This window comes from Giraffa tippelskirchi, chromosome 9 (assembly GCF_054371585.1).
Source record: "Giraffa tippelskirchi isolate mGirTip1 chromosome 9, T2T-mGirTip1v1.2.pri, whole genome shotgun sequence".
Taxonomy (NCBI): domain Eukaryota; kingdom Metazoa; phylum Chordata; class Mammalia; order Artiodactyla; family Giraffidae; genus Giraffa; species Giraffa tippelskirchi.
In genome coordinates this window covers 108,074,685-108,100,734 of record NC_137283.1, presented here as the reverse complement: position 1 = coordinate 108,100,734, position 26,050 = coordinate 108,074,685, and the positions used below count along the sequence as shown (strand labels likewise).

General features: G+C 36.7%; 1 protein-coding gene across 11 annotated transcripts in view; it reads right to left on the bottom strand.

Annotated features, from left to right (window-relative positions):
- SESN1 (sestrin 1) overlaps positions 1 to 26,050 on the bottom strand; it is a 108,492-nt gene that overhangs the window by 12,508 nt on the left and 69,934 nt on the right. For 2 of the 11 annotated variants that reach the window (XM_081526769.1, XM_081526761.1), the window contains 3 exons: positions 2,219 to 2,284; positions 1,220 to 1,424; positions 165 to 340 (listed from right to left, as the gene is read on the bottom strand). In XM_081526769.1, the coding sequence (XP_081382895.1) occupies positions 165 to 340; positions 1,220 to 1,394 (351 nt within the window). In that variant the 5' untranslated portion in view covers positions 1,395 to 1,424; positions 2,219 to 2,284. Of the gene's footprint in view, positions 1 to 164; positions 348 to 1,219; positions 1,425 to 2,218; positions 2,285 to 8,537; positions 9,080 to 26,050 lie in introns of those variants that run through there. The other 9 variants (XM_081526767.1, XM_081526760.1, XM_081526768.1 and 6 more) reach the window with 8 other exon arrangements.

The following is a 26,050-nucleotide window of genomic DNA, read 5'->3' as shown; positions in this document are numbered from 1 at the left end:
AAATTAGTAATAAAGAAAACAATGTGTGTGTGGGGGGGGTGGAGGGTTGAAGTGGGTAGAATATGGGAACTCCCTGTGCCACTTTTCTGTAAACCTAAAACTGCTTTAAAAAACAGTCTATTAATTAAAATAAAAAAGACACCCTAGATATACTCTCTGCTTACCTCAATATGTTCTTTGGTAATAAGCCAAGGTCTATGGGCTAACACTTTGTTAAGTTCTCCTAAATTCTGTAGTTTTTGAGGAGCATTCTCTAAACCATTAAGCCACTTGGGGTCTCCACCAACATGTAGGAAATCATTTACATGGAGATTCACTAAATAGGAGCACTGATGTCTTGCTGCAGCCTTAAGAGAAAACAAAAGATGATTCTAACTATACATATTAAAATCTTGAACAACTACAAGTCTTTTTTCTTTACAATGTGCAAAACAGTTAATTTTTTGATTAGTATGTTCTCAAATTTTCCATATACTACAGAAATGAGGTTTTCATATAAATATTCAAAAATTCACATATGCTATAGAAAGCACCTCAAAAATATCCCATGAACAAAAAATATCTGATAAAAGTATTTGAATTTTAGAAAAATTTTACACCTACTGTCAGAACCTGATTAAGAAGAAACTTCAATTAAGATGTCAACCATAAAACAATGGAATCTTATTTATAAATTGAACATGAGTAAAAACCATTATGTCAATCTGAACTATTTATATAGTAGTGAAATAATCTTGTTTTCTACTTTATTCTCTTATTTAGTTGAAAATGGTTCTCAATAAGGGCTTCCCTGGTAGCTGAGCTGGTAAGAATCTGCCTGCAATGCAGGAGACCCCAGTTTGATTCCTGGTTGGGAAGATCTGATGAAGAAGGAAATGACTACCCACTCCAGTATTCTTGGGCTTTCCTGGTAGCTCAGCTGGTAAAGAATCTGCCCACAACGCAGGAGACCTGGGTTCAATCCCTGGGTTGGGAAGATCCCCTGGAGAAGGGAAAGGCTACCTGGTCCAGTATTCTGGCCTGGAGAATTCCATGGACTCAACAAAGTGTAAATACATATTAGTTTTCCTATTATTTATAAAGAGGAAAAACAGATACTACGTAACAGGAATCCAATTAGAAGTTGGAATATAAGTATATATTCCTGTGTTTAAAGCATTAACCATATCTTAAAAAGATTAATAAAGCAGAGAGAAAGAATTTTTCACTGAATGTTTACAAACCATTATTCCAATGTAGTGCCGATAATGTAGGGGTAACGGCCCATCCATTTGCAGTAGATAGTGTTGAGTTTTTAAGAAACTTTCTAAATACTGTGGGTGAAAAACCATCACTAAGGTAATATTATCCAAACGACCCAAAGCAGCAAAAGAATCTGCAAATAAAGTATGCATCTGTGCGTCTTCACTCCCGACTTGCAGAATCTGTATGAAAGAGAGGAAAACCATGGTTACAGAAATTGTAGATCGGTGTTACAGAAAACACAGAAGGGGGAGAAATAAAGCATGCATGCACTGCATTCTGTGTGTCATTTAGGAAGCAGATTAAATTTGGCTTAAGAAAGGGAGGTTATAATTCTACAAATTTAACTCAACTGGTTGCAAGATAGAAGAATAAACAGTCACATATCATGTAGCAGGGGAGAAACAACAAAGGCCATCTAGATAGGCTGCTTGTAGGCTTGGCCAGAATCCAGATAAAGAAACAGATTTAGATTATCAAATTTGCAGAGCTTGCAGACACTAATGCCTTTCCTTTTAACAACACCTACTCTCCCACAATTTACAGAGAACCAAAATTAACTAACAGTAAACAATCCTTGTGAAAACAAAGCATAGAAATATTTACATATTTAGAATTAAAGATTTAAGCTAACATTGATACCCGCCTGTGGAGTTGGCCAAGACCAAGTAACTCAGCGTATGGGCACACTTAAACAACATCTAAATATAAGCAGGTGGCATATCATTGGTCAAAAACAAGTCTTGCCTTTGCTTAATTATGGGTGTTGGAAAAGTGTCATGAAATACTAGAAATCAAAGTGACTATAATAGCTTTCTAATCCCACAGATTCACTGCCAAAGCATGATGATTAACAATGATCAACTCTGTGTAAAGCATATTGTTGACCAACAATTGTTCAGATGCCAAGATGTGGGTCATGAAAGCTTTTCCTTAAAAGCATACAGTTCACTATGTACTTTCACAAACAACATACCTCCTTTTCTGGGATGAATCTGCTTGGTCCGTGTCCTAGTGGTCGAGGAATTCTAATTCCAAGTTCCTAGAAAAGAAAATTACACCATCTCAGGCCTCTAGCAGTAAACAACATGAACTGAGGCCACAGGCATGTGAGAGAAAAACAACCAGTTGAACAGAGCCTGGCTTGTTTTCATGGTTTGTCTTCATGACCATATATATATATATATCAGCTCCTCTTTTTGCATCACATAGCTGACAACAGTTTATAATAAGACTCTGGCTAAAAACAATAAAACCTGTTTCACTAAAACCAGAGTTTTGCATAAAGTACTTGGCAGAAAGTCTAGGACAGAAAGTTCAGTACATAGCAGCCAACCCTGTGGATTGTCAGTGATACAAAATAAGACCAATGTGTTTATACATCCAAAACCCAACCAACCAAAATATCAATCCCTGTGCATCTTGTCAGGAAATGAAAAAGTCATAACCTCTACCTAGATGTCTTAAAATGAAAGAAGTATAATTATTATTACATCTATAATACCTCACAAGAACAGAAATATTATGAAAAATAAAAATTATTTAAATCCACGAAAGAGAAAGTGCTGCAGGACATGGTTTCTCTGTGGTTGAGTAAAACAATTTTAGAGAAATTAATTTTGTGAGTTTTCCTTAAATTTTTAATTTATAGGATATCTTTGACTTCACTTATATTTTTGAGCTCAACTAATTAAGAAATAAACAGTTTTTTACCCTTTGACATAGGGAACCTAGAATTCTGTATTTTGTGTGACAATGTAGTATGGTTAACAAAAACTGACAATCTACCATACCAGCTTTTCCCTCAATGCAATATGCTTATAGAAACAAAACCAAAATGTAATTCAGCCTTTTTTTTTTTTGAGTTCATGTCCTATCTGTCTAGTCTCTAGGCAAACAAACCCCCACGTTCTTTAACAACTAAATATTAACCCTTGCTTATATAATTACATACAAATACTATTTCCACCCTCTCTTTACTGCTTCCAAAAGTCCTTCATGATATAAACCAGATGCTTTTCTTTCAAAGGAGAAAAAAAGTTTGGGGGTGGGGGGCGCAGTGATGCAGACAGAGAAGAACATATGGCAGTAATTCAAGAAATTTGGTCCAAGTGAATGGAAACCTTTTGAGCACAATTGATTTAGGCAGGCAGGAAAAAATCAAAGAGAATCTTAATCAGTAGGACTCGAGATTCAGATTTGAAGTAGGCTCTATTTGCAAACTAAATCTAAAATTTTATATAGGTTTCAAATAATTTTGTATTAGAGGTCAGTGATTTTTTTACTCTGATAATTACACACTCATACTGAAGATAGTAATGTCTAATAACCATATCCTTCACTAAGGAGGCACTAAATTTACTGGTCCAGCTATGTATGTGTCTCAATTTAATATCCTATAATAAATGTAAGGAAAAAAACCCACATTCCTTCTATTCAATACACAATCTTGGCACAAATGCAGCTATTTATATAAAATGATGACTCTGTTGGCGTTTCTAACTGCTGAATTTCTGATCTAATTACATACATTTCAAGTAAATATTCTGGGCAAGATTTCAAGGCTAAAATTAGTATTTACCATTTTTAATTTCTTTACTGTATTATTTAAACAAAATGCATTTTAGCAACACACCCCACTTTTCAGGGGTTTATTATTCATTTTATACATAAGACACTATTCTTGCAACTTTAGTATACAAAAAGATGTCATTTCAAAGGAAGAGAAATGGATTATTCAACAAATGATTTTGATACAACTGGAGACCCACTCAGAAAAAAGTGAAATTGGAGCCTTAAATCATACTTTACTCCATAATAAATCATATGTGAGTGAAAAAAAAAAAAACAGTATTAGAAGAAAATACATGTGGAGTTAGATCTAAAAATGCAACAAAACCCAGAAGTCACAAAATGTAAGACTGATAAGTTTGATGACATAAATATACTTTCATATGGAAAAAATAAACATATATAAAATTAAACAGAAAACTTGGAAATATGTTTGCAACTCACACAGACAAGGGCTTTTTAAAAAATACATAATGACAAATCACTAAGAAAACCCCCCAAGAACCTGATAGAAAAAATGAACAAAGGACATGAACAGTTCAAAGAAAAGGAAATATTACTGTCTGAAAAAATGATCAATCTTCACAAAACAACTGCTGTTCAACTACACTGAGATACAATTTTTCACCTAAAAGACTGCTTAAGATCAAAAAGTTTGATGATAGACTATGTTGGAGAGGGGGTGGAGAAATAGCTATTCAATACTTATACATCTCTGATGGGATTGTTTTGAAATCTAAGGAAAAAAGATCAAGAAATATATAAGAAGTACAAATTACTGCAACATCCAGGAGGGCAATCTGAAATACTGATCAAAATTTAAGAGTTACATACCCTAATCAATAATTCCATCCTAGATATTAACCTATGCTCACATTTTTGAAACGTCATATGTAAAAGTATAATCACTGTCACACTGTTTACAACTGTATAAGATATAAAACCACCTAAGTGCTCATCAATAGAGGACTGTTTCAATAAAGTTTATTATGACCATAGACTAGAACAGCATGAGGTCTTGACAAAGAATGAAGCAGCTGTATACAAATTGGCTTTAAAAGATCTCTAGGATATATTATGTAGGGGGAAAAAAGGCAAAATGTATATATTACTATTTTTAAGGAAGGAAAAAAATTAGAAATTCCATTTCTAGGACTTTATCTTACACATACATTAGCAGCATGTGGATTGTGTGTGTGTATTTTTTAAAATAAGACCAGATTGATAGTACACAGGCTTCAAAACAAAGAGGTTGAAGTATATTATTTTGGTTTTATTTCTATACCAAATAGATAGTTTATATATCAAACTATTAATATTACAACACTAGCTTTATAATTCTAAGCAAGTGCCTATCAATTTTTCAGAAATGGAATATTTTCCTATAGGTATGCCAAGGGTCTTTACCAGTGGTCCTACATAATTCTCAAGTCTTTGAAAGTCTATCCCTATAGCCAAATTTAGTAGCTTTATTGGTACCACTGTTTCCCCTCTTCTTTGCCTTCAAAGGTCAAATCTTTCCTTCCCAGTTCCTTTAGAAAAATTCTTAAGAGTGAAAAATTGTTTTAAAACACGATGTTAAGAAAAAGCAAACATTCTTAGGAATGGATTATAGACCTACTATACTAATAACCGGGCTTCCCTTGTGGCTCAACTGGTAAAGAACCGGCCTGCAATGCAGGAGACCTGGGTTCGATCCCTGGGTGGGGAAGATCCCCTGGAGAAGGGAAAGGCTACCCACTCTAGTATTCTGGCCTGGAGAATTCCATGGACTACAGTCCATGGGGTCACAAAGAGTCGGCCTTGACTGAGTGACTTTCACTTTTCATGCTAATAACCTCTCAGTGTTAAGATCACATTCATTCCTTGATGAGGTACCAGTCTAACAGGAAAGCAGGGGACAGAAAAGAAAAACTGAAGGAAAGGAATGGAAAGGAGTCTCTGATATTCAATACTCTAATTTCATTATTTTACTTAAGGCTAGTTCTAGGTAAAACAGAGTTTTATGAGCTCTGAGCTGTATCTCAATTTTTCCTAGTTCAGATTCTATCAGAAAGCAGATCATTGATTCCATGTAGCTTCCTGCTGCACACAAATTGTTCTCTTAACTTCTGGAAAAAGTAAACAGGTGACAATTATGTTGAAAACATCCATGAAGTCTGTTTCTAGAGTTGGTGTCTTTAATCACTCTCGAGAGTTTCTTTACGAGTTTTTGATACTTAAAGGTCCTTTTAGATACCACTGTTATTATACAATAGTATTCTCTACTTCTAAAAGGGTTACAAGTTTCAATTTTCTGGAAAACTCACTTTTGAAACACTTTTCCTGGTCACATGACAAAATAGTTGCTACCATGTTTTCTAGCAGGTGTTGATTTTTTTTTTTTAAAGGCACCATGAGTCTTCAATAGTTGGCTTATGGAAAGCCAAACCAAGTGCCTTTCATAACTTTCTAAAGGTTGCTTCAATTGTGCCTTCATATGTATCTAAGAAACTGAATTAAAGATTTAGAACAAATTTTGGCCATTTTAGATTCAAGGAGGCAGAAGTTGCCAACAGCTAATGACCTTGTTGTGAAGCAGATGTATATGCTAATCACAGCACAAAACCTCACTGGTTCTTGGTAAAGGGATGGCTGGGAAATCTAACATGGGAACTAACAGTCCTCTCCTCTCAACAGTCCTACTAATCCGCATCTCTGAGACAGCAACAGCTTCTGCCATCACAACATTTCTGCAAATCTCTGCCATGGTATCTGTTTCCTCTCCAGTGTATGATACTAACATACTAATTTTCACAACATGAAAATTCTCAGCAAATGTTGACAGTACCACAGAATGACTCATGTATGTAATATATTCACTGTGTAAATCTGTTTATGTACTGAATGTATTGTTCTAATCAGATTTTTCAAATTTGTCAGAGATAAATTTATGAATCTATATAAATATCTTTAAGCATAAGAATGGACAATTTGCCACAAATGGAAAATGAGAGCATTTATTGGCTTACACATCTATCCATTTGCAAAACTAGTTGAAAAGTAAAAACAATCAGATCTCTTGAATCATTTTATTTTTTCTCACTGCACTTGGTGCATTTTAAAACTATCTAGATGTCTTAATACTGATAACAGTAACAATGATGCTTTGATTTGTAAAACATTACAAAAGCAGTTCTTTTTGAAACACGTTTCAACAAGGCAAAAATACACTGTGTAAAAAAATAAGAGTTCCCATCCCACTCTCCCTTGTTTATGGGAGTCATTGCCTATAGCTGGGTGCTAGCCTTTTGACATTTGAAATTTTTAAATAGAAATGAAGAAATCCCAAAGCCTTATAAAGAAATCTCCCTATTATAACAAAATGTACTAGTGCTTCTTCTAAATTTGTCACTAACTCTTATAGGGAATTTAGAAATATTTAAAGTTCAGGTATCTCTTTTTTCAGTGTCTGGTCTTCTATGAACTATATCCTAAAAAAATAAAAACTCAACTGACTTCAAAGTACTGGATTTATAAGGCTGACTTAGGCTCTTATGTGTACCCTACACTTTAGTCAGGAGTTCCATTTCTGGAAGGTGTTTTAACTTAAAGGCACTGTCGAAGTTCGCTATTTGAAAGAGTTCTGTTATTAATTCTTTTGTAAAGTGAATAGTTTTCTTATAAAGCACTACTTCCTAATTTATCTTCCCACATGTTGGATGTTTAAAAAATGAAATACAACTACACAAAGCTTCCTGGTCTTCTGAACACAATCCCATTGGCTCTAATCAATGTGTAAGATAAAATGTATCTCTTTATCTTCCAGTTTACATGGCTATATTTAGAGATTCTAGATCTGGGCAAGAACCAGGATTCTACACACAAATACCACTAGAAAGAACAGATTCAAGCACAATCATGAGGCTCACTTCTCAAAATGATAAAAGATCTGTTATGGCCTGCAAACAGAAATTGTAAATGCTATTTCAACACTTTTGAACAGTTTTCTCTCTATAGTAAAGTTTCAAAGCAACAGCCATGAGACCATTTTTAGGTTGCTGTATTATCTGGAAACAAGGAGCACGCTATGTAAACATGAATGTTAAAATACAGAAGTGTTTGGTGTTCTACAACCTTCAGGAGAAAGTGTCTTCATTTAAGTTTACATGAATATATGTGGTATACTCATAGTGTAGACTCCATTTACAAAAAACATATAAATACTAATACAGTCATTTTAGTGGGCAATAGTGCAGAGAAATTACCTCGTATTTACATTTATTGAACTAAGTCAATACTTAAAACATTCTGATTTCAATTAAATTTTAATTACTATTTCTCTTTCTCCCTTGCTACCATTTGAATTAAAGGCTAAAATTTGAGTTAAAGTTGTACTAGTAACTTTCTGGTGCCCTATTTGTAACCACTTAGGAAAAATACAAAATGTCACAATTAAATACCTCTTTCTGAAGGCCAATTCAGACACAAAAGAAATGTTAATAAACAAGAGTAAACGCTGTGCATAACCTCATAGAGCTGGCAGTACATAGTTATTCTAGGCAAAACTGACTGAGATGCATTTTTTTCTTCTTTTTTAAAGTAAAAGGCAAAGAGTGAGGGTCACCGAATAATCTGTTTTGACGACATTGAGGGGGGAAAATCCACAGGCTGTTCTACCTCGGGACTTGAGTTTGTTCGGTTTCTGACTTGTGGAGACTTGTACAGAAGACAACGTTACTTACGTTTTGGAGACTTCCATTTAAATGATCCAGACAGCTTTCTCTTCCAGCCGTAGCACTTTCTGCCCGGGGACGACTCGCAGTGGCAAACGTCCCCCCAACCCAGTGGTGACTGGCCGTCCCTTCACCTGAGGGGCGCGGGCCAGCCCGCCACGCCCCGCCGGGCAGGGCGCCGGCCGGGCGGTTGCTCCAGAGGCGCCCTCCCTGGGGAGCGTTCTCCGAAGCTGTTAGGGTGCGAGGGCAGGGAAGCGACGCGACTCCATGCAGCCCAGACAGTCGGCTGCGTACCCGCCCTCTCGCCCGGTCCCTCGCCCGGGTACCTCGTCCTGGCCGCGGCTCCCACCACACTGCTTGCAGCCCAGCAGCTCCGAGACGGCCAGAGACGCTGTATACGCCTCGTTCGCGGCTGTAGCCAGGCGCATGTCGGCGCGGGGACAGTGGCGGACGCGCAGAGGAACCGCAGCAGCGCGGAGGAGAGCGCTGGGCTGGCGGCCAGCCTAGATCTGAGCTGCAGCCTCAGTCAGCACTGACTGCCGAGGCGGCGCGGGGCGGGACGGGGCGGTGCAAACAAACAAGCCACGCGGCCCCGCCCTCGCCGTCATTCAGCTCAGTCGGCGGCCGCGACCGCCAATAGGGGCCCTCAGCGCCGCGGCGCCCCGCCTCCTCGGCGCGGAGGGGCGGGCGCGGGCGGGGGCAGTCAATGCCGCCTGGCGAAAAACAACCTCTAGGGACCGACCATACTTCCCCCAAGGAGCTCAATCCTCTGGTCCCTAGTGGGCTTGGTCTGCCGGGATGTGAGCCTACAGTGTGGTGGAAGGTGCAGTCTGAACCGTCGAGCTTCAGTGAAAGAAAAATGTGTACCCCTGTCTCAGCATCAGCAGCCGAGAGCCTGCCCTCCATCCACCGTTCAGGTCCAATTACCTGCCAAAGGGCAACCAACCTCTAGGCTGACTCCGACACCACTGGGAGGAAATCAGATTTGCTTCACATTTTATGAAGTCTCGAAATTTCCCTTCTTTTTTTCCAAAAAATGCCCAAACAAAGCTGATTGGGCCATAAAGTGCAGAAACAAGCAGGAGACCATGACCTACATTCAGTTAAAAATTATTTTTAAGTAAGTATCAACTCTCCTACACAGATAATAAGGTTGGTAGCAGACCTCTGCTACCAATTTTCTTCTTCCCAAGTATATTCGAAAGCATTAAAATTTCTAATGTTTCCTCATAAGTGCCCTGGGTCTAAAGAAAGAATCTCTCTCTGAAACCCGATGAGGAACTTGAAAAAACAGATCATAAAGGAACACAACTGACATTGTTGGATCTGGAACACAAATCTCTCAAGTCTTCTGTCAACACTGTTTGCTTACAGGGCTCCATTAACTTCTTTAAAAAAAAAATCAACTCCTAAATTAGATCTCTTTTTGCATTGTTTGCCCTGTATTTTCAACCTTACATGCTCAGGTTAAAAAAAAAAAAGTTGGAACATTCTATCAGAAATAAGTGGAGTTTAAGTCAATGAATACTGACAGACACAGAACCAGGGCTCACAGCTGAATATAAGTTTCAGTCTGAGAAGAGAGGTTGTCTAGAATGTCTCAGAGAAGACTGAGTTACTTTTTTAGCCCTTAAACTGTCACATTTTAAAAGTAGAAGGTTAAAATGGTTACTTTTTATTTATCTTCTGCACATAAATAAGATTATATGTTCTCATATACTTTTTATAAATTGCCGAAGCACCCAAGTATCTGGTCAAGAAAAGCAATTGGAGGTTAATATTAATATAGAATAAAAGGCTACAGAGACTTCCAAGTGCAGAGTCACAAAACAATAACAACAAAACAGTATAATCTAATGCCCACTCAGCCACAAACAGGCAAAAATAAACACAGAAAATCATCCAATTTGCAGCAATATGACATACCCTCCAAGATAAACTGATTGTAGATGAGTAACTTGGAAACATAAATGACTTGATGTAGGGGTTGAGAGTGATAAAACTACTTAATGAGGGAAGTATGTGAAAAATGATGACTCTGGTTCTAGAAAAGTTGAGCTGTGATTTTATTTTCTGGAAAGAAAACAACAGTAAGGGTTAGTTGTCTAGTAGGGCATTAGCTTGTCTAGGATATTAAAATTATATTATTTGCAAAATGGAGAATGTTTGCCTTACTATTTTTTAATGAGAGGCAAGGGAAAAGCATGCATCTAGCTAATGCAAAAATGGTTTAAAACATTTAAATGCAAAGTAGAACTGCAAACTGTGTGTGTACATGTGTATATATTCATATGTATATATGTATACATATATGTTCATATCTGATACTTCATGCTTCATAAATTTTGAAGATACATATGTTGAAATTGAATAGGAAGCTCCCATTAGGATTTCCTTTTTTTTTTTTAAAATTTCAGTTTATTTTGATGCTGCCTTACATAAAAAGAAAAATAATTTTAATATATTCTAATTCAGTCCTACTGAGGCCCTTCAAGTCATGAGGTAGCACTAATTTTTGCTTTTTGATAGAGCAGTAACTGAATTAGTCACTCTCTTCTATAACATAAAAAGGTTGCCTCCAAATAAATCTAGTAACCAAGAGTTCCAACAACTGTATTGACCTGCAAATATTATGCAGATCTCATTTCTGAGATTTTTTACAAATCATTTAATAAAAAGTTTATATTTCCAAAGATTTCACTACTTGAGTAGGCCAGATATCCTGAAGGTGCTTCTTAATGAACTCCTAGTGACAAGCATGTAATAAACCTCCTGAACACCAATTAGTAATTGGAAAGGACTATGCTTTTGATATTTACCATAGGCTATCATTATAGGCTGACTCTTTGCAACTATTTACAAAGTCTGCTATTTAAACATTTCAACATTTTATTTCTTCAATGAAGAATCCTGACATCTAATCCAAGAAGTAATAGTAATCTGAATTTCTCCTTCTAAAAATGTTCTGGGAACTCCCTGTGGTTAAGTGGTTAGGACTACATGCTTTCACTGCTGAGAATGTGTGTTCAATCTCTGGTTGGGGAACTAAGCTCCTTCAAGCTGTGAGACACGGCCAAAAACTTACATACATAGATACATACATAAATGGGCTTCCCTTGTGGCTCAGTGGTAAAGAATCCACCTGCCAGTGCAGGAGACCAGGAGAAGTGGGTTTGATCCCTGCATCTGGAAGATCCCCTGGAGGAGGGTATGGCAACCCACTCTAGTATTTTTGCCAGGAAAATCCTATGGACAGAGGAGCCTGGCAGGCTATGGTCCATGGGGTCACAAAGAGTTGGACACGACTGGAGGGACTGAGCACACACATACATAAATGTCGGGGGTTAACCTACTCAACTCAACTGTATCAAAGTGAGGTTTTTCCACTTGACATTAGCAGTAGTGATCTCAATGCTAATTGCCCCAGAACAAGATGGTACACCCATGTAAAAAGCAACAGTGGTGTCAAATGACTTGATCTGAGCAGAGAACCATGAAGCATTAGAGTCCAGATTTGGAGTGGTGGTTCAAGATGGGCTTCCTGAAGTAAGTGATATCTGAGCTAGGGCTTAGAGGATTAATAGAGAGGCCTTGAAAAGAAAATTGGTGGAGTGTTTGGGAGAGTAAAGACAGAGTTCTAAGCAAAGAAACTAGCATTGTGCAAAGGCCCAGAGGCAGGGGAGAGGGAAGCTGAATAAAGGAAGTTCACTGGTGTCTGGTGGAGAAGGGAATGGCAACCCATTCTAGTATTTTTGCCTGGAGAATCCCATGAACAGAGGAGCCTGGTGGGCTACAATCCACGGGGTCGCAAAGAGTCGGTCACGACTGAGCGACTAACACAACAACAACTGCTGTCTGGAGGGCTTCCCTGGTGGCTCTGCTGGTAAAGAATCCACTTGCAATGCAGGAGACCTGGGTTTGATCCCTGGGTTGGGAAGATCCCCCGGAGAAGGGAACAGCTACCCACTCCAGTATTCTGGCCTGGAGAATTCCATGGACTGTATAGTCCATGGGGTCGCGAAGACTGGACACAATTGAGCGACTTTCACTCACTCACTCACTGGTGCCTGGAGCAGAGAGTATGGAGAGTAATGGATGGAGTTTAGGTCAAACAGTAAGGAGGGACCTTGTTTAAGATTCATTAAGGACAATAAATTTCATTCTTAAGAGTACTGTGGAATTACTAAAAGTTTTAAAGAGTGTAATGACATCAAATTTGCATTTCAGCTAAGGTTCAGGCAAAATTAGAGGTAGGAAGATGTGTTACAAACACTGTTGAGGCAACAGTGGCAAAGGCAAGATGGTGTTCTGAAGAACAATGGAAATGAAGCAAAGTGCAGGGATGAAGTAGATTTGTCTCTCTTGGGGCTACTCAGGTGGTACAGTGGTAAAGAATCCACCTGCCAATCCAAGAGATACAGAAGTCATGAGTTCGATCCCTGGGTCGAGAATATCCCCTGGAGTAGGAAATGACAACCCACTCTAGTATTCTTGCCTGGGAAATCCCAAGGACAGAGGGATCTGGCGGGCTATTGTCCATGGGGGTCACAAAGAGTTGGACACAACTGAGCACGCACCCACCACGCACTTGAGAAAGGAAATGATGCCTTATACTCTTGTTTTTGAAATTCAGGAGATAAATCTCAAATTGTGTGCTCTCCTGACCAAGTGGCTTCCCTAAACCCATTAGACTTTTAAAAATATAGTCAATTCATGAAAAAAAATAGATAAATTTTAATAGAATACTAGTCAAGGCAAAAGGTATAATGACACTTTCATTGGCCACATATTAAACCTTGAATTTTTTTTATTAACTAAAGAAATTGAAAGTGAATTAAAGTACTGTAGGTATGTAGATCTATTCTTCAGAATAGAAATATTTAATAATTGATTAGACACACATAACAATGATTTCAACCATTAAACCAAACAACTCCTTTAAGAATGGGAGTGGGATTTGTTAGATTTATGTAGTTTAAGCTCTTGAAAAAATGCCCTGTTGTCATTTAAAACATTTTTTATTTGGAATGAATTATGGTTTATAATATTACTTCTGCTTACTAATTTTGTCTAGATTTTCCTCGTCTAGTTGATATCTTCCTGTTTCTTATATATAGCTTGCCTGCTAGGCACTTTTTTCCTTTCAACATCATGTTTTGGGTACATTGAGATCCTTTCTCTTATTTGTCCTCTACTTTTTTCACTTCTTCAATTTAATTTTTAGAATTATACTACTTATAAAGAATCAAGAATGTTGACAAATCTTTGCTCTCTTTTCTCCTTTAGGGTTTCTTCTTTTAGAAATGCACAGTTTTAAATTTTTATATAGGGTTTTAGAAACAGACCAGCATTCATATTTGTAAACAAGTAATATTCCAAATAGTGTCAGTAGTTTTAAATTAGAAAATCACTTTCCTCCAAGAATAAGCATGCTAAGTCATGGTCAGGCTTTCCAGACTAATGACAGTAAGACCAAAATATCAGACACTAAGCATTTTACACATGTAAGGCAGAAACAATTATTTCTATTTTCAAAATCTGTAAAACAGAAACATAAAATATTGGTAATTCATCCAAAGTTGTAAAAGTGGTCAAACGTAGACTGAGTTTAGAACCTAGGTCTGTATGAATCCAAAGCAGCGGAAGCTAGGCTGCTGCTTTTAATGAATATTTAAAAAATTAGAATAATTGTGTGTTAGCCTAAGTTATTGATTCTGATAGCAAGAGAAGAAGGCAGGAAGAAAGAAAAATGTATCCCTTTTGTGAGATCTGTTTATCTCAGGGTGAGATATGGTTTTAAAAAAAAGAAAAGTAAAAAGCAATCATGGAATCAGTGGTCTTGGTCTTTGAGAGCTGCTTTCCTCTATTTCTCTATCCCTATCACTCGTCAGTGTCTTCCCAGACCTTTGGTGACTTCACGCTACCCCAAACTCCCCTACTACATAACTCACCTGAGCCTACCCAACCTCCTACCTGCTCCTCACATTACCACTATTTTTCTTAGAATAACTGGTAGGTGTTAGAAAGAGAATAGGTTTCTTAAACTAACTCATACATGTTATTGTGTAAGGGACTGACATCTCATGCTAATTTATTTAGTCTGTCTCAATAGAATGTAAAATTAGAATATTTGTCTTGTTCACTGCTGTATTTCCAACGTCTTAGTGCCCAGCACACAGTAGATCTTCAATAAGAATGTAATAAATGAATTCCACAGAGATGATTCCATTAACAAAGAAGTTTAACTCAACTGAAAGCTTAATAATGCATTTCAACATTCATACTATAAAAGATTTGGGCCATCAAGACAAACACTCTTGGAGGCTTTGGGGTCACTATTTAGGCAGGCAGGCAGGCAGGCTCTGCTTGGGAATCAGCTTGTCCTTTCCAGCTCTAACAGGCAAATTCTATTTTTCATTGTCTCTTCTCATCAGGAACCCCAGGTACTCCCAAGCTCCTTTGATTTTTCTGTTCCTTTTCTCCTGCACTACCAAGATAGAGGCTATGAAGGTTTGGGCAATGGTACACATGGCTCACTTGTTAAGTCAGGCAGGTACTTACAAGTCAGACACCGCCTGTATTCATAGCACTGTTTGACAAATTTATGAACATTTTAAAGCCCAAGTCTGGCTTTAAACATTCACAGGCTTATCTAAAGTGAAATAACAGGAAAGAAAGTGCCAGTTGAGATACCAACGTTAGATGGGAGAATTCATTCATTACAACTTTTAGAGGCTAATTACTTTTCAGCATTGTTTTGAGGTAAATAAGAAGGAATAGGTTTAACATGGAATAGGACAATGTTCAGGAAAAAGGTGAGTGTGGTGGGAAATTGAGAGTTAGGACTTTTTCCCATATGTTCTTAAGAGTTCAACTTGTGAACTTAAGATACCAACTTAAAAAAAAAAGAAGTAATGGAAGATGACATGTTCAAGTAGAAATGTTTCTCAGACTATGCATATATGTTATAGTTAAAGTAGTTTTTGAGGGGCCAGATTTCATCTGTACCTAAAAACATATGTGAAAATATTTTTTAAATTCTCAAAATGCTTCTGTTTGTGGGCACTAGGCAATAACTGGTTTAAATATGTAACCTATAGTTTTAAGTCCAAGGAATACATTGGTCTGGCATAATATAAAAAAATTATCTTTTCAAAACAGAATAAAATCAAACGTAGTGTCTTCAACTTATCCTGAGCCCACAGACTTTATGGAACTGAATTTACCCATAGTTAAAGAGCTGAGGCTAAATGCATATTAGTAAGTCATCAGCTTAATCATGTCTGAATTTTGAATGTTTTATTCATACCAGAGATAATTTTCATTCAAAGAAACAAAATCCTAACAACAATATTCTAAATCTTTTAATCAAGTTATGTTTTGTTTATAACAGCTATCCTGACCTCTCTATGCATGCCCCTTCACCATGATTAGTACTACCAAGCAGTGAAAAGAGTTCAATAATATATGTTTTTCTAACACAGCTCAAAGAACCCCCTACTCAGTTCCTTTGTGATAATCTTTAGTTGAAGGTCCTTTAATCCTTTAAATCACCTTTCTTTTCCTCCTTCTGAGATCTTCTGTTTTTCAAGAGGGTATTAAGTTGTAGATCTTTAACTTGGTCACAAAGTACAAGGCCACATCTACAAACTACTTGCATTGCTATTGAGTGTTTCAGAAATAATGGCATTTCACTGTACTTTCTCATCTGTTCTGCCCTCCAAAACCCTCACTGCACCTCTATGGGCCACTTCTGTTTCCCTTTGTCCAAAGGATGTGAGTACATTCAGGACATCATAGTTCAACAAATAAATTTATTTTCACGTGTTACTACTATCTTTCTGTTTAGCTAAAAATGCTCAAAAAAAGAATAATGCAACTTAAAAAAAATTTTTTTTACATGAGTTTAAGTTTGAACAGAATTCAAGATCATTTCATTTGTAGTGATAGAAAACCTGATTTTCCTAATCTTTGGCAAGTAATTGAGAAATATTAAAATAGGATTTTATTCAGATATTACAACTTGGAGAAGATAGTATTCTTTTTAAACTCATTATATCTCTAATTAAAAAAATATATTTGGGCATAGATTTATGTATGGATGTCAGTGCTGTTATTTTACCAATTAACAGAAATCTTAATACAATGTAAACACTTAGTATTCAGTCATTTATTATCTATATTTACTGAATGCCAACTATATGCATTTAGTTTCTTAAATCTGTGGGCAAGCAGAAATATCTTAATTTGAGATTGGACATCTATTTTATTTAGACTTAAACCTCTTGTGTAAGTCACACAGATTGGCAGATAGCTTGGGATTCTGTCAGGGAGCATTAAATAGGGAATCATCTACTTTACTGTCCAACTCTGGGGGGCGGGGTACCAAACAAATAAGAAAAACAAAAACCCAAAAGGTATGGCAATTTCTTAACAACCCTTCTAGTTTTAGTCTCCTCAAATTTAAAATGAAGGGCTCATGAACTTCATGAGCTCTCAAACTTTACTTCAGCTTTCAAGTTCTACTCTGTGAATATAATTCCTGATTTTATCAAGAATTATATGCTTTAAGCTAACCAGATCCTGGCCTCCTCCTATACCAGGCTTTTTTGTATATTACTAGTGATTTCAGAATTGTATTTCTTACAAGTACTTTAAAGATATTATAAAACATTAGATTTGAGCTTTTTTTTTTCAAGGTAACTTACAAACATATATAAACATTAAATGCACTGGGAACCATCAAAATAATAATTTGGATACTGGAGTAAATAAAACTTTTTCCATCTTCTCTGTGAGTATATGTTTGAACATTCTTATAAATTTGTCAGTGACAAGGAAGGGTCTAGTTTATGTGTTCTTGCCTTTAAAAAAAAATTCATGCCTGTCTGCCTCTGCTCAATGAGTAAAACGATAGTAGTAAGTGGGCTGCCACAGCATGTAGGTACTTTGCTGTATGAATACAGATTTCTCTGATATTATGAGTATAAGAAAATACAGAAATACTGTAACTATAATCCATAACTCTTTTATTTCAAATTTGCTTAAAACATAAGATAGCCTCATTGTTCTCGTAATTGGCTTAATAATGTAAATTATATGAACTTTAAAGAGATCATTTATTAGTAAAACACCAGTTTTAGATATTGTATACAAATCGGAATCCTAATAATATTGTTTCACTAAAGACTATGCTGACAAAAAAAAAAATCAGACATGTGAATATTACTTTTATATACATGCCACATCTCCTGTTCTGTACACTAGAACTCCCAGTAGGTTTAGAAAATCCATCTAGTCTGTAGCTCCCAATGTTGTTCATCCAAGGCTTGGATCAGGCTTTAAGGTTCAGAGAACGTTCCCAGGATTTATGCCAGTTCTAAAGGAGTACTAGGGGAAATCTAGTTCAAAGTCTCATTCCCGTCAATGCCAAATAGAGCCTTAGAGGAAAGGCTCTTATAACCACAATGGTTTGATTATGGTTTACTGAATGAAAAACCAAACCTGTCTTCCAGTAGAACTTTTATTTAGGCTGTCCTGGATTTGGTCTATAACTGAAAGGACCGTCAATCCTAGCCCTTCTCCAGAAACATGAATAAAGTCAGTCTTGCCCTTCAGTAACATACATGCCAATATGATCAATAGTAGTTTTTAACCTAAAACACAAAAAGTTGACCTACTAAATTTTTCAATGATGAACTTCGTAATTGTTTTTATTAACAATAAGGATATTATTGATCTCCAAGCTAATCTTTTGGGTTTGTGACAGGCAGGTCTTTAAATAGTGTATTTACTCTTTACAATGAGAACATGCTTTCTGACAGAAAATTCAACTTTCAAGTATTCAACCAGATTTAAAAAAATTAAACCATAGTAATTTGTGCATTATAAAGGTACAACTGAAATCTTAAAACCTTAAAATATAGAACACTAAATTTACAAATTGATGGGTTAAAAAAAATCTAAACTTCAAAAAATATCAGAAAAAAGCATATAGATCAGGAGGAAGGCAAAAGCAGAGTCAAAAGCAGCAGGATACAGTTCAAATAGGTCACACTCAACTTTTGACTTTCCCAAAGAACAAAAAAACAAGCTTAGCAACAGTTTTCAGCTGGTCAGAAAGCAGACTAACAGGTAAGGCCTCAACCACTCCAGATACCAAAGAAATCCAACCGTCAATGTGTCTTTTTTTGTTTTTAAATTATATAGTGTCAGAGCAGAGACAAATTATATAACAGATCAGACTGTCCTGGGTTAAAAGTAACATAAAGAAAGATAAAATCCTTTCATCAACCTGTAACAAAATATATCTGATTTTAATAATGTTGTGATAATTTCGTTTTCATTTTTATTGTGCCAGATACTGTATACATTAAAGTTATCTTGAAAATATTTTTGTATTTGTAATAGTATATAGAATTTTGTGGGAAATTTTCTTCCTTATTTGTAGATAGAGGATAAGGGTAAGAATATGTATAAGATTCTCTTTTTAAATTCCCTAATACTCAGTTTCTAAAGTTCATGAGGAGATTTGAGAGAGGGTATCTACCTAACAAGAAAATGCTGCAGTCCAGATCCAAAAATGTAAAATATGATTAAAAACAACCATATACAAATATAATCTTTGAAACAAGCAAGCAAACAACAAATTGTACAGTGGCATTCTATGTAAATTTTTTTCACTTCTATTACTCAATACATATCCTTGAGAGAAGAAAGTTTGAGGATTTAGAAGAAATTTTTCAGAGTTACAGATTTCACCATTGTAATGTTTAGATCAAACCTAAGGATTTGCTCAAATTGACAGTTACTTGAAGTAGAAACATAAAAACACAATGAAACAATAGTGAAGAATTTCCTTCATTCTGCTTTTGGCTTGCCAAATTTATAAAATATTCTAAGGCAGTTTCTAATATTTTCCCTAAAAATCTTCAAGAATGACTTTTTTGTTGTTGTTTTTTCCTTCAAGTACTGCTTAAATCATTTGCAAGTTTTAGTTCCCTAAAAAGATAGTTGCTTTAAATACATCAGCTTGACTTGCCATATCAGTTGTCTCCTAAACTTACCATGTACTAAACATAGGGAGATTTGCTACCGATAGTGTAGGGTGCTGTCGAAAATGTATATATGTATACTTCTCAATATTTCATTGTATTCTATACATCCCTAGGAAGTTAGAGGGAAATTAAAAAATGTTTGGAGACTAACTCTAGGTTTTGCTAAAGAATAGCAGAAAACAATAGAATGGGAAAGACTAGAGATCTCTTCAAGAAAATTAGAGATACCAAGGGAACATTTCATGCAAAGATGGGCTCAATAAAGGACATAAATGGTATGGACCCAACAGAAGCAGAATACATTTAGAAGAGGTGGCAAGAATACACAGAGGAACTATACAGAAAAGATCTTAATGACCCAGATAACCACGATGGTGTGATCACTTACCTAGAGCCAGGCATCTCTGAGTGTGAAGTCAAGTGGGCCTTGGGAAGTATCACTACAAACAAAGCTAGTGGAGGTGATGGAATTCCACTTGAGCTATTTCAAATCCTAAATGATGATGCTGTTGAAAGTGCTACACTCAGTATGCCAGCAAAGTTGGAAAACTCAGCAATGGCCACAGGACTGGAAAAGGTCAGTTTTCATTCCAATCCCAAAGAAGAGCAATGCCAAAGAATGTTCAAACTACCACACAATTGCACTCATCTCACATGCTAGCAAAGTAATGCTCAAAATTCTCCAAGCCAGGCTTCAACAGTACGTGAACCAAGAACTTGCAGATGTCCAAGCTGGATTTAGAAAGGGCAGAGGAACCAGAGATCAAATTGCCAATATCTGTTGAATCATCGAAAAAGCAAGAGAATTCCAGAAAAACATCTACTTCTGCTTCACTGACTACACTAAAGCCTTTGTGTGGAACACAACAAACTGTGGAAAATTCAAGAGACGGGGATACCAGGCCACCTGACCTGCCTCCTGAGAAACCTGTAGGCAGGTCAAGAAGCAACAGTTAGAACCAGATATAGAACAGTGGATTGGTTCAAAATTGGGAAAGGGGTACATCAAGGTTGTATATTGTCACCCTGCTTATTTAACTTATATGCAGAGTACATCATGTGAAATGCCAGGCTGGATGAAGCACAAGCTGGAATCAAGATTCCTGGGAGAAATATCAATAACCTCGGATACGCAGATAACACTACCCTCATGGCAGAAAGTGAGGAAGAACTAAAGAGCCTCTTGATGAAAGTGAAAGAGGAGAGTGAAAAAGTTGGCTTAAAGCTCAACATTCACAAAACTAAGATCATGGCATCCGGTCCCATCACTTCATGGCAAATAGATGGGGAAACAATGGAAACAGTGAGAGACTTTATTTTTGGGGGGCTCCAAAATCACTGCAGATGGTGATTGCAGCCATGAAATTAAAAGACGCTTACTCCTTGGAAGGAAAGCTATGACCAACCTAGACAGCATATTGAAAAGCAGAGACATTACTTTGCCAACAAAGGTCCGTCTAGTCAAGGCTATGGTTTTTTCCAGTAGTCATGTATGGGTGTGAGAGTTTGACAATAAAGAAAGCTGAGCGCCGAAGAATTGATGTTTTTGTACTGTGGTGTTGGAGAAGACTCTTGAGAGTCCCTTGGACTGCAAGGAGAGCCAACCAGTTCATCCTAAAGGAAATCAGTCCTGGGTGTTCATTGGAAGGACTGATGTTGAAGCTGAAACTCCAATACTTTGGCCACCTGATGCGAAGAGCTGATATTTGAAAAGATCTTGGTGCTGGGAAAGATTGAAGGCAGGAGGAGAAGGGGACGACTGAGGATGAGATGGTTGGATGGCATCATCGACTCAATGGACATGTGTTTGATTGAACTCCGGGAGCTGGTGATGGACAGGGAGGCGACATGCTGCAGTCCATGGGGTCACAAAGAGTTGGACATGACTGAGCTACTGAACTGAACTGAGTCCCCAGGGAAGCCCCTCAGAAACGAAAAACTGTGAGACAAAGAGGTTAAATAGCTAAGTTTACAGAGCAAACAAGGGTCTTGAGTGAAGGTTAGAATTTAAGTCTGTCTGCCTCCAAGGGCATGTTCTTTGTACTATACCATGATGATGTCTCATAGATTTATAGTATTCTTTTCACTGTTAATATTCCAGCGATTGCAATTAGGAAAGAGGTCAACGGACCATGAACTTTCCTCTTCATCTCTTCCTATCTTCCCTGTACTATTTTCTCTGCAATCTCTTTTGTATAACTGACTGTTCAGCCCACTCTCTGTGACCACCCAATTCATTAGAACATCATCCCTTTCCAGGAAATCTAGACTGACTCTCCACTGAGACTACTGCCAGAATAAAAATGCTCTATAACATCTAGAAAACATTATAGCATTTTATATAAAATGGAAAAATGAAAACATAAATGAAGACAAACTGGCACACTATCATTATCAGTCAGTATAAAAGACTTCAAACATAGGAGAATATGGTAACTTTTCTTAGTGGCTAAATATCGTATTGCCTACTGAAAAAAATGAAATATAGAATTCAGAGTGATTTATTTAGTAGGATTATATCTAGTGATTATTTATACATACACATCCCTTAAAATATTCTCTTCTACATTTGAAAATCAGTAATTCTGGCCAAAAAGGTGATTATTATAGACTATTGATACAGTAATATCTCTTTATACTTGAATTGACTTTTTTTGACAAGCTTGAGAATCTAGAATAAGCAAGAAAAAAGAAGTTAAACAGATGCCACAGAATATATATATTAATACCGAAGAGTATGTACTATACTCAGAGGAAAACCTTTGGTTTACCTTAGAGATAATTTACTTTTATTCTGTACAAAATTATAATTAGCTTATTTATTAGTTTCTAAGTCCACAGTAATTTAGAAGGAAGTAGGGACTACTGTTTGAACTGACAGAGAAAGAATGATAGTCAACCATTTGATCACAAGGCAATGGTCAGAAAAATTCTAAAAAGCAGAAATAAGAACGTGGGCAGCACAGTAGCAAGCCGTTTACTAAAAGTGCATTCTGACCTAAGCCTTAAAGAACTCTAATAGCACCACTCTCTGACAGATTGGGGTAATAACTAACCTCCAAAATAATGATTCTTTCTCATGTTGTACAAAACATCTACAAATATTTCTGTAAGAAATATAATTTAAAAGGTATAGCTGAACTGGCAAAGTAACAGAAATCTTCAGAAGTCAAAATTGACCAATATGAGGAATCCACGGAGATAAGGATTATTCATAGGCTGGGAGCTATAAATCCCCAGTAACCTAGAGCAGCAACATAGGGAACAGATGGCAAAGCCTAGGACTTGGGAAACTGGAGGGTGGGCAAGAGACCCCATCATAATGCCAACCTCAAAGGGCTAAACTATCATTGAAAGCATTAACTAAGAAAAACACCTCATCTACAAAAGGAAATAGAAAATTTTCCTGTTTAAACCTTTGTTCTTGATAGAAGGGGTGAAATCGCCCCTGAAAATTTACAAACACAAAGTGGCTCACACATGAGGAGCTGGGGCCTAAAATCCCTTTAGCTACCTGGACTGAAAACAAATGATCAAAAAAGGCAAGGATTCAGTTAAAGTGGATTGGTTATGTCCCCCAGGCTCCAGTCAGAAATGCAGATTATCTCTGAGGGAGATAAAATTCCAATGAATATGAGCTTATCATAATAAAACATACTGTGGAAAAAAACCATTATTGAGGTCTGAAGAAACAATGATCACCTGACAAACTTTCAAGACTTCAGGTATTAGAATTATAGATACAGAATACCAGTTTAATACATTTCTTAAATCTTTACAGGAAATGCAAAGTATGAGTGAGGAACAATAAACCATAAAAAAAGATGGATTTAAAAATGGATTAAATATAGATTTTATAACTGAAACAAAATTCAATGGATAAAGAGCATATTTATCATAGATGAGGAGAAAAATATTAATAAACTAGAAAATCTGAATATTCCAGAATGTAGCACACAGAGAGATGGAAAATATGAAAGAAGAAATTAAAAAACATGGAAGATGGAATAGAAGGTCTAATATAAATCTCACGAGTTCTTAAAGGAGAAAAGCAATATTCTAAGAGATGATGGTTGAGAATTTTCCAGAACTGATAAAGACACCAATCCTCATTTTTCCAGGAAGCACAATGAATCCCATGCAGAATAACTGAAAGGAAATATATATCTTTTGACAGAGTAAAATTGAAAAATTCCAAGAAAAAGGAAAGATCTTAAAGGTTATCCAAGAGAAAAGTCAGATTACCTACAAAGGAAAAACTAAACTGATAACCTAATTTTTAACAATGGAAGTCAGAAGATTGGGAAATAGCATCTTTGAAGCACCAAGAGAAAATGGCCATTCTTGAATTGTATTAACATATGAAACTATCTTTCAAGAAAGTGGATGCAAGAAACGCATTTTAAAAGAAAAAAAGTAAGAATCTACACCAGTAGATCCTCACTGAAGCAGCTTTGGTTCAGAAAGAAGTAAAGTGATCCTAGTAAGCAAAATGACCCTAGTAAGCAAAATGATCTTAGTAAGTAAACTATATGTCAACAAAGAAAAAACCTGTGAAATGAAAAGCCTTTCACCTAAGTAGGATAGTATATTCCTTAAAGATCTGAAATAGCCTTGTATAAATATATGTATTCATTTTCTTCACTTAGAGTGGAGTGGCCAGCTCATATAATAAGCAAGTGCATGTGTTAGTCGCTCAGTTGTGTCTGACTCTTTGCAACCCCATGGACTGTAGCCCCCTAAGGTCCTCTGTCCATGGGATTCTCCAGGCAAGAATACTGAACTGGGCTGTCATTTCCTTCTCCAGGGGATCTTCCCAACCCAGGGATCAAACCCGGGTCTCCTGCATTGCAGGCGATTCTTCACCCTCTGAGCCACCAGGGATGCAAGGAACTTCCAAACTGTTTTCCACAGTGGTTGTATCATTTTTAGGTTACTGCCAGCAGTGTACCAGAGAGTTCCAGAGGATTCATGTCTTCATCAACCCTTAGCATAATCAATATTTTTCATTTCAATCAAATGTATGTAGTGCAATAGTTCTTAACTGGGGGTGATTTTGCCCGGCTAGAGGACATTTGACAATATCTGGATACATTTTTGGTTTTCACAACTGGTAGGTAGATGGGCTGCCACTGACATGTACTTGGTAGAGGCTAAAGATACTGCCAAACCATCCTACAACACACAGGGCAACCCCTCACAACAAAGAATTACTGGGCCCAAAATGTCAAGTGCTGAAATTGAGAAGCCCTTATGTATAAGGCAAATTAAAATGTATTGTGATTTTAATTGGCGTATCTTGGATAACTATGTTGAACATCATTTCATATGCTTATTGGTCATTTATATATCTTCATTCATGAAGTGTCCGTTCAAATTTTTTGTTCATTTTTTAAACATTTGCCTGGGTATCTTCTTGTTACTGAGTTGAAAGTGTTCTTTATTTTGTATACAAGTGCTTTATCTGATATATGTGTTGTATATTCTTTCAGTCTATGTCTTGTTTTGATGATTTCCTGCTGCTGCTGCTGCTGCTGCTGCTAAGTCGCTTCAGTCGTGTCCGACTCTGTGCGACCCCATAGACGGCAGCCCACCAGGCTCCGCCGTCCCTGGGATTCTCCAGGCAAGAATACTGGAGTGGGTTGCCATTTCCCTCTCCAGTGCATGAAAGGGAAAAGTGAAAGTGAAGTCACTCAGTCATGTCTGACTCTTAGCGACCCCATGGACTATAGCCTACCAGGCCCCTCCGTTCATGGGATTTTCCAGGCAAGAGTACTGGAGTGGGGTGCCATTGCCTTCTCCCTACATTAACTCAATATGGCAAAAACTATAGTGATCTTTCTTCCAGAGACTAGAGCAGGCAGAAATTGGAGTAAGATTGGGTTAAGTAACACAGTTTTGCTTTTTAAATCCTTGGGTCATAAAAAAGCACTTCCTAAAAAGCAGTATTAGTTTATAACACATGGAAAATTGGGCAGCACATACCATAGGGACAAAGAATCTAATAATTAAAAATGATTCCCTTAATCCTAGGACCTGGGACAGAACAAACACTGGGGCATGTAAGCAGTATGTTGAACAAAGAGATACTTTTAAAAAGTCCCTAAACAATGGTTATTTGTATCAGAAAATAATACCACCAAAAATATTTCAAAAAACTCTGCAGATGAAGAAATGAAAAAATGGTACTGGAATGGCACAGTGGTGCCTATTGGCGGCATGAGAGAAGGCATCTTTAAACTGGGTTTGAAGATTACCTTGAAAATGTACATTGTCATATACATTTAGAGTCTAAATTCACTTGATAATCTAAAATTCTTACGGTTTCATGATTACTCAAACACATTTAGCATATGAAAATGATGAACTCAAGATACTTTCTATCCTCTCTGCTCAAGAAAATTATTTATTCTTAAACATGCACAATAATGTAAGCAGTAAATGGGGTACTAAAGTGGCAAAAAT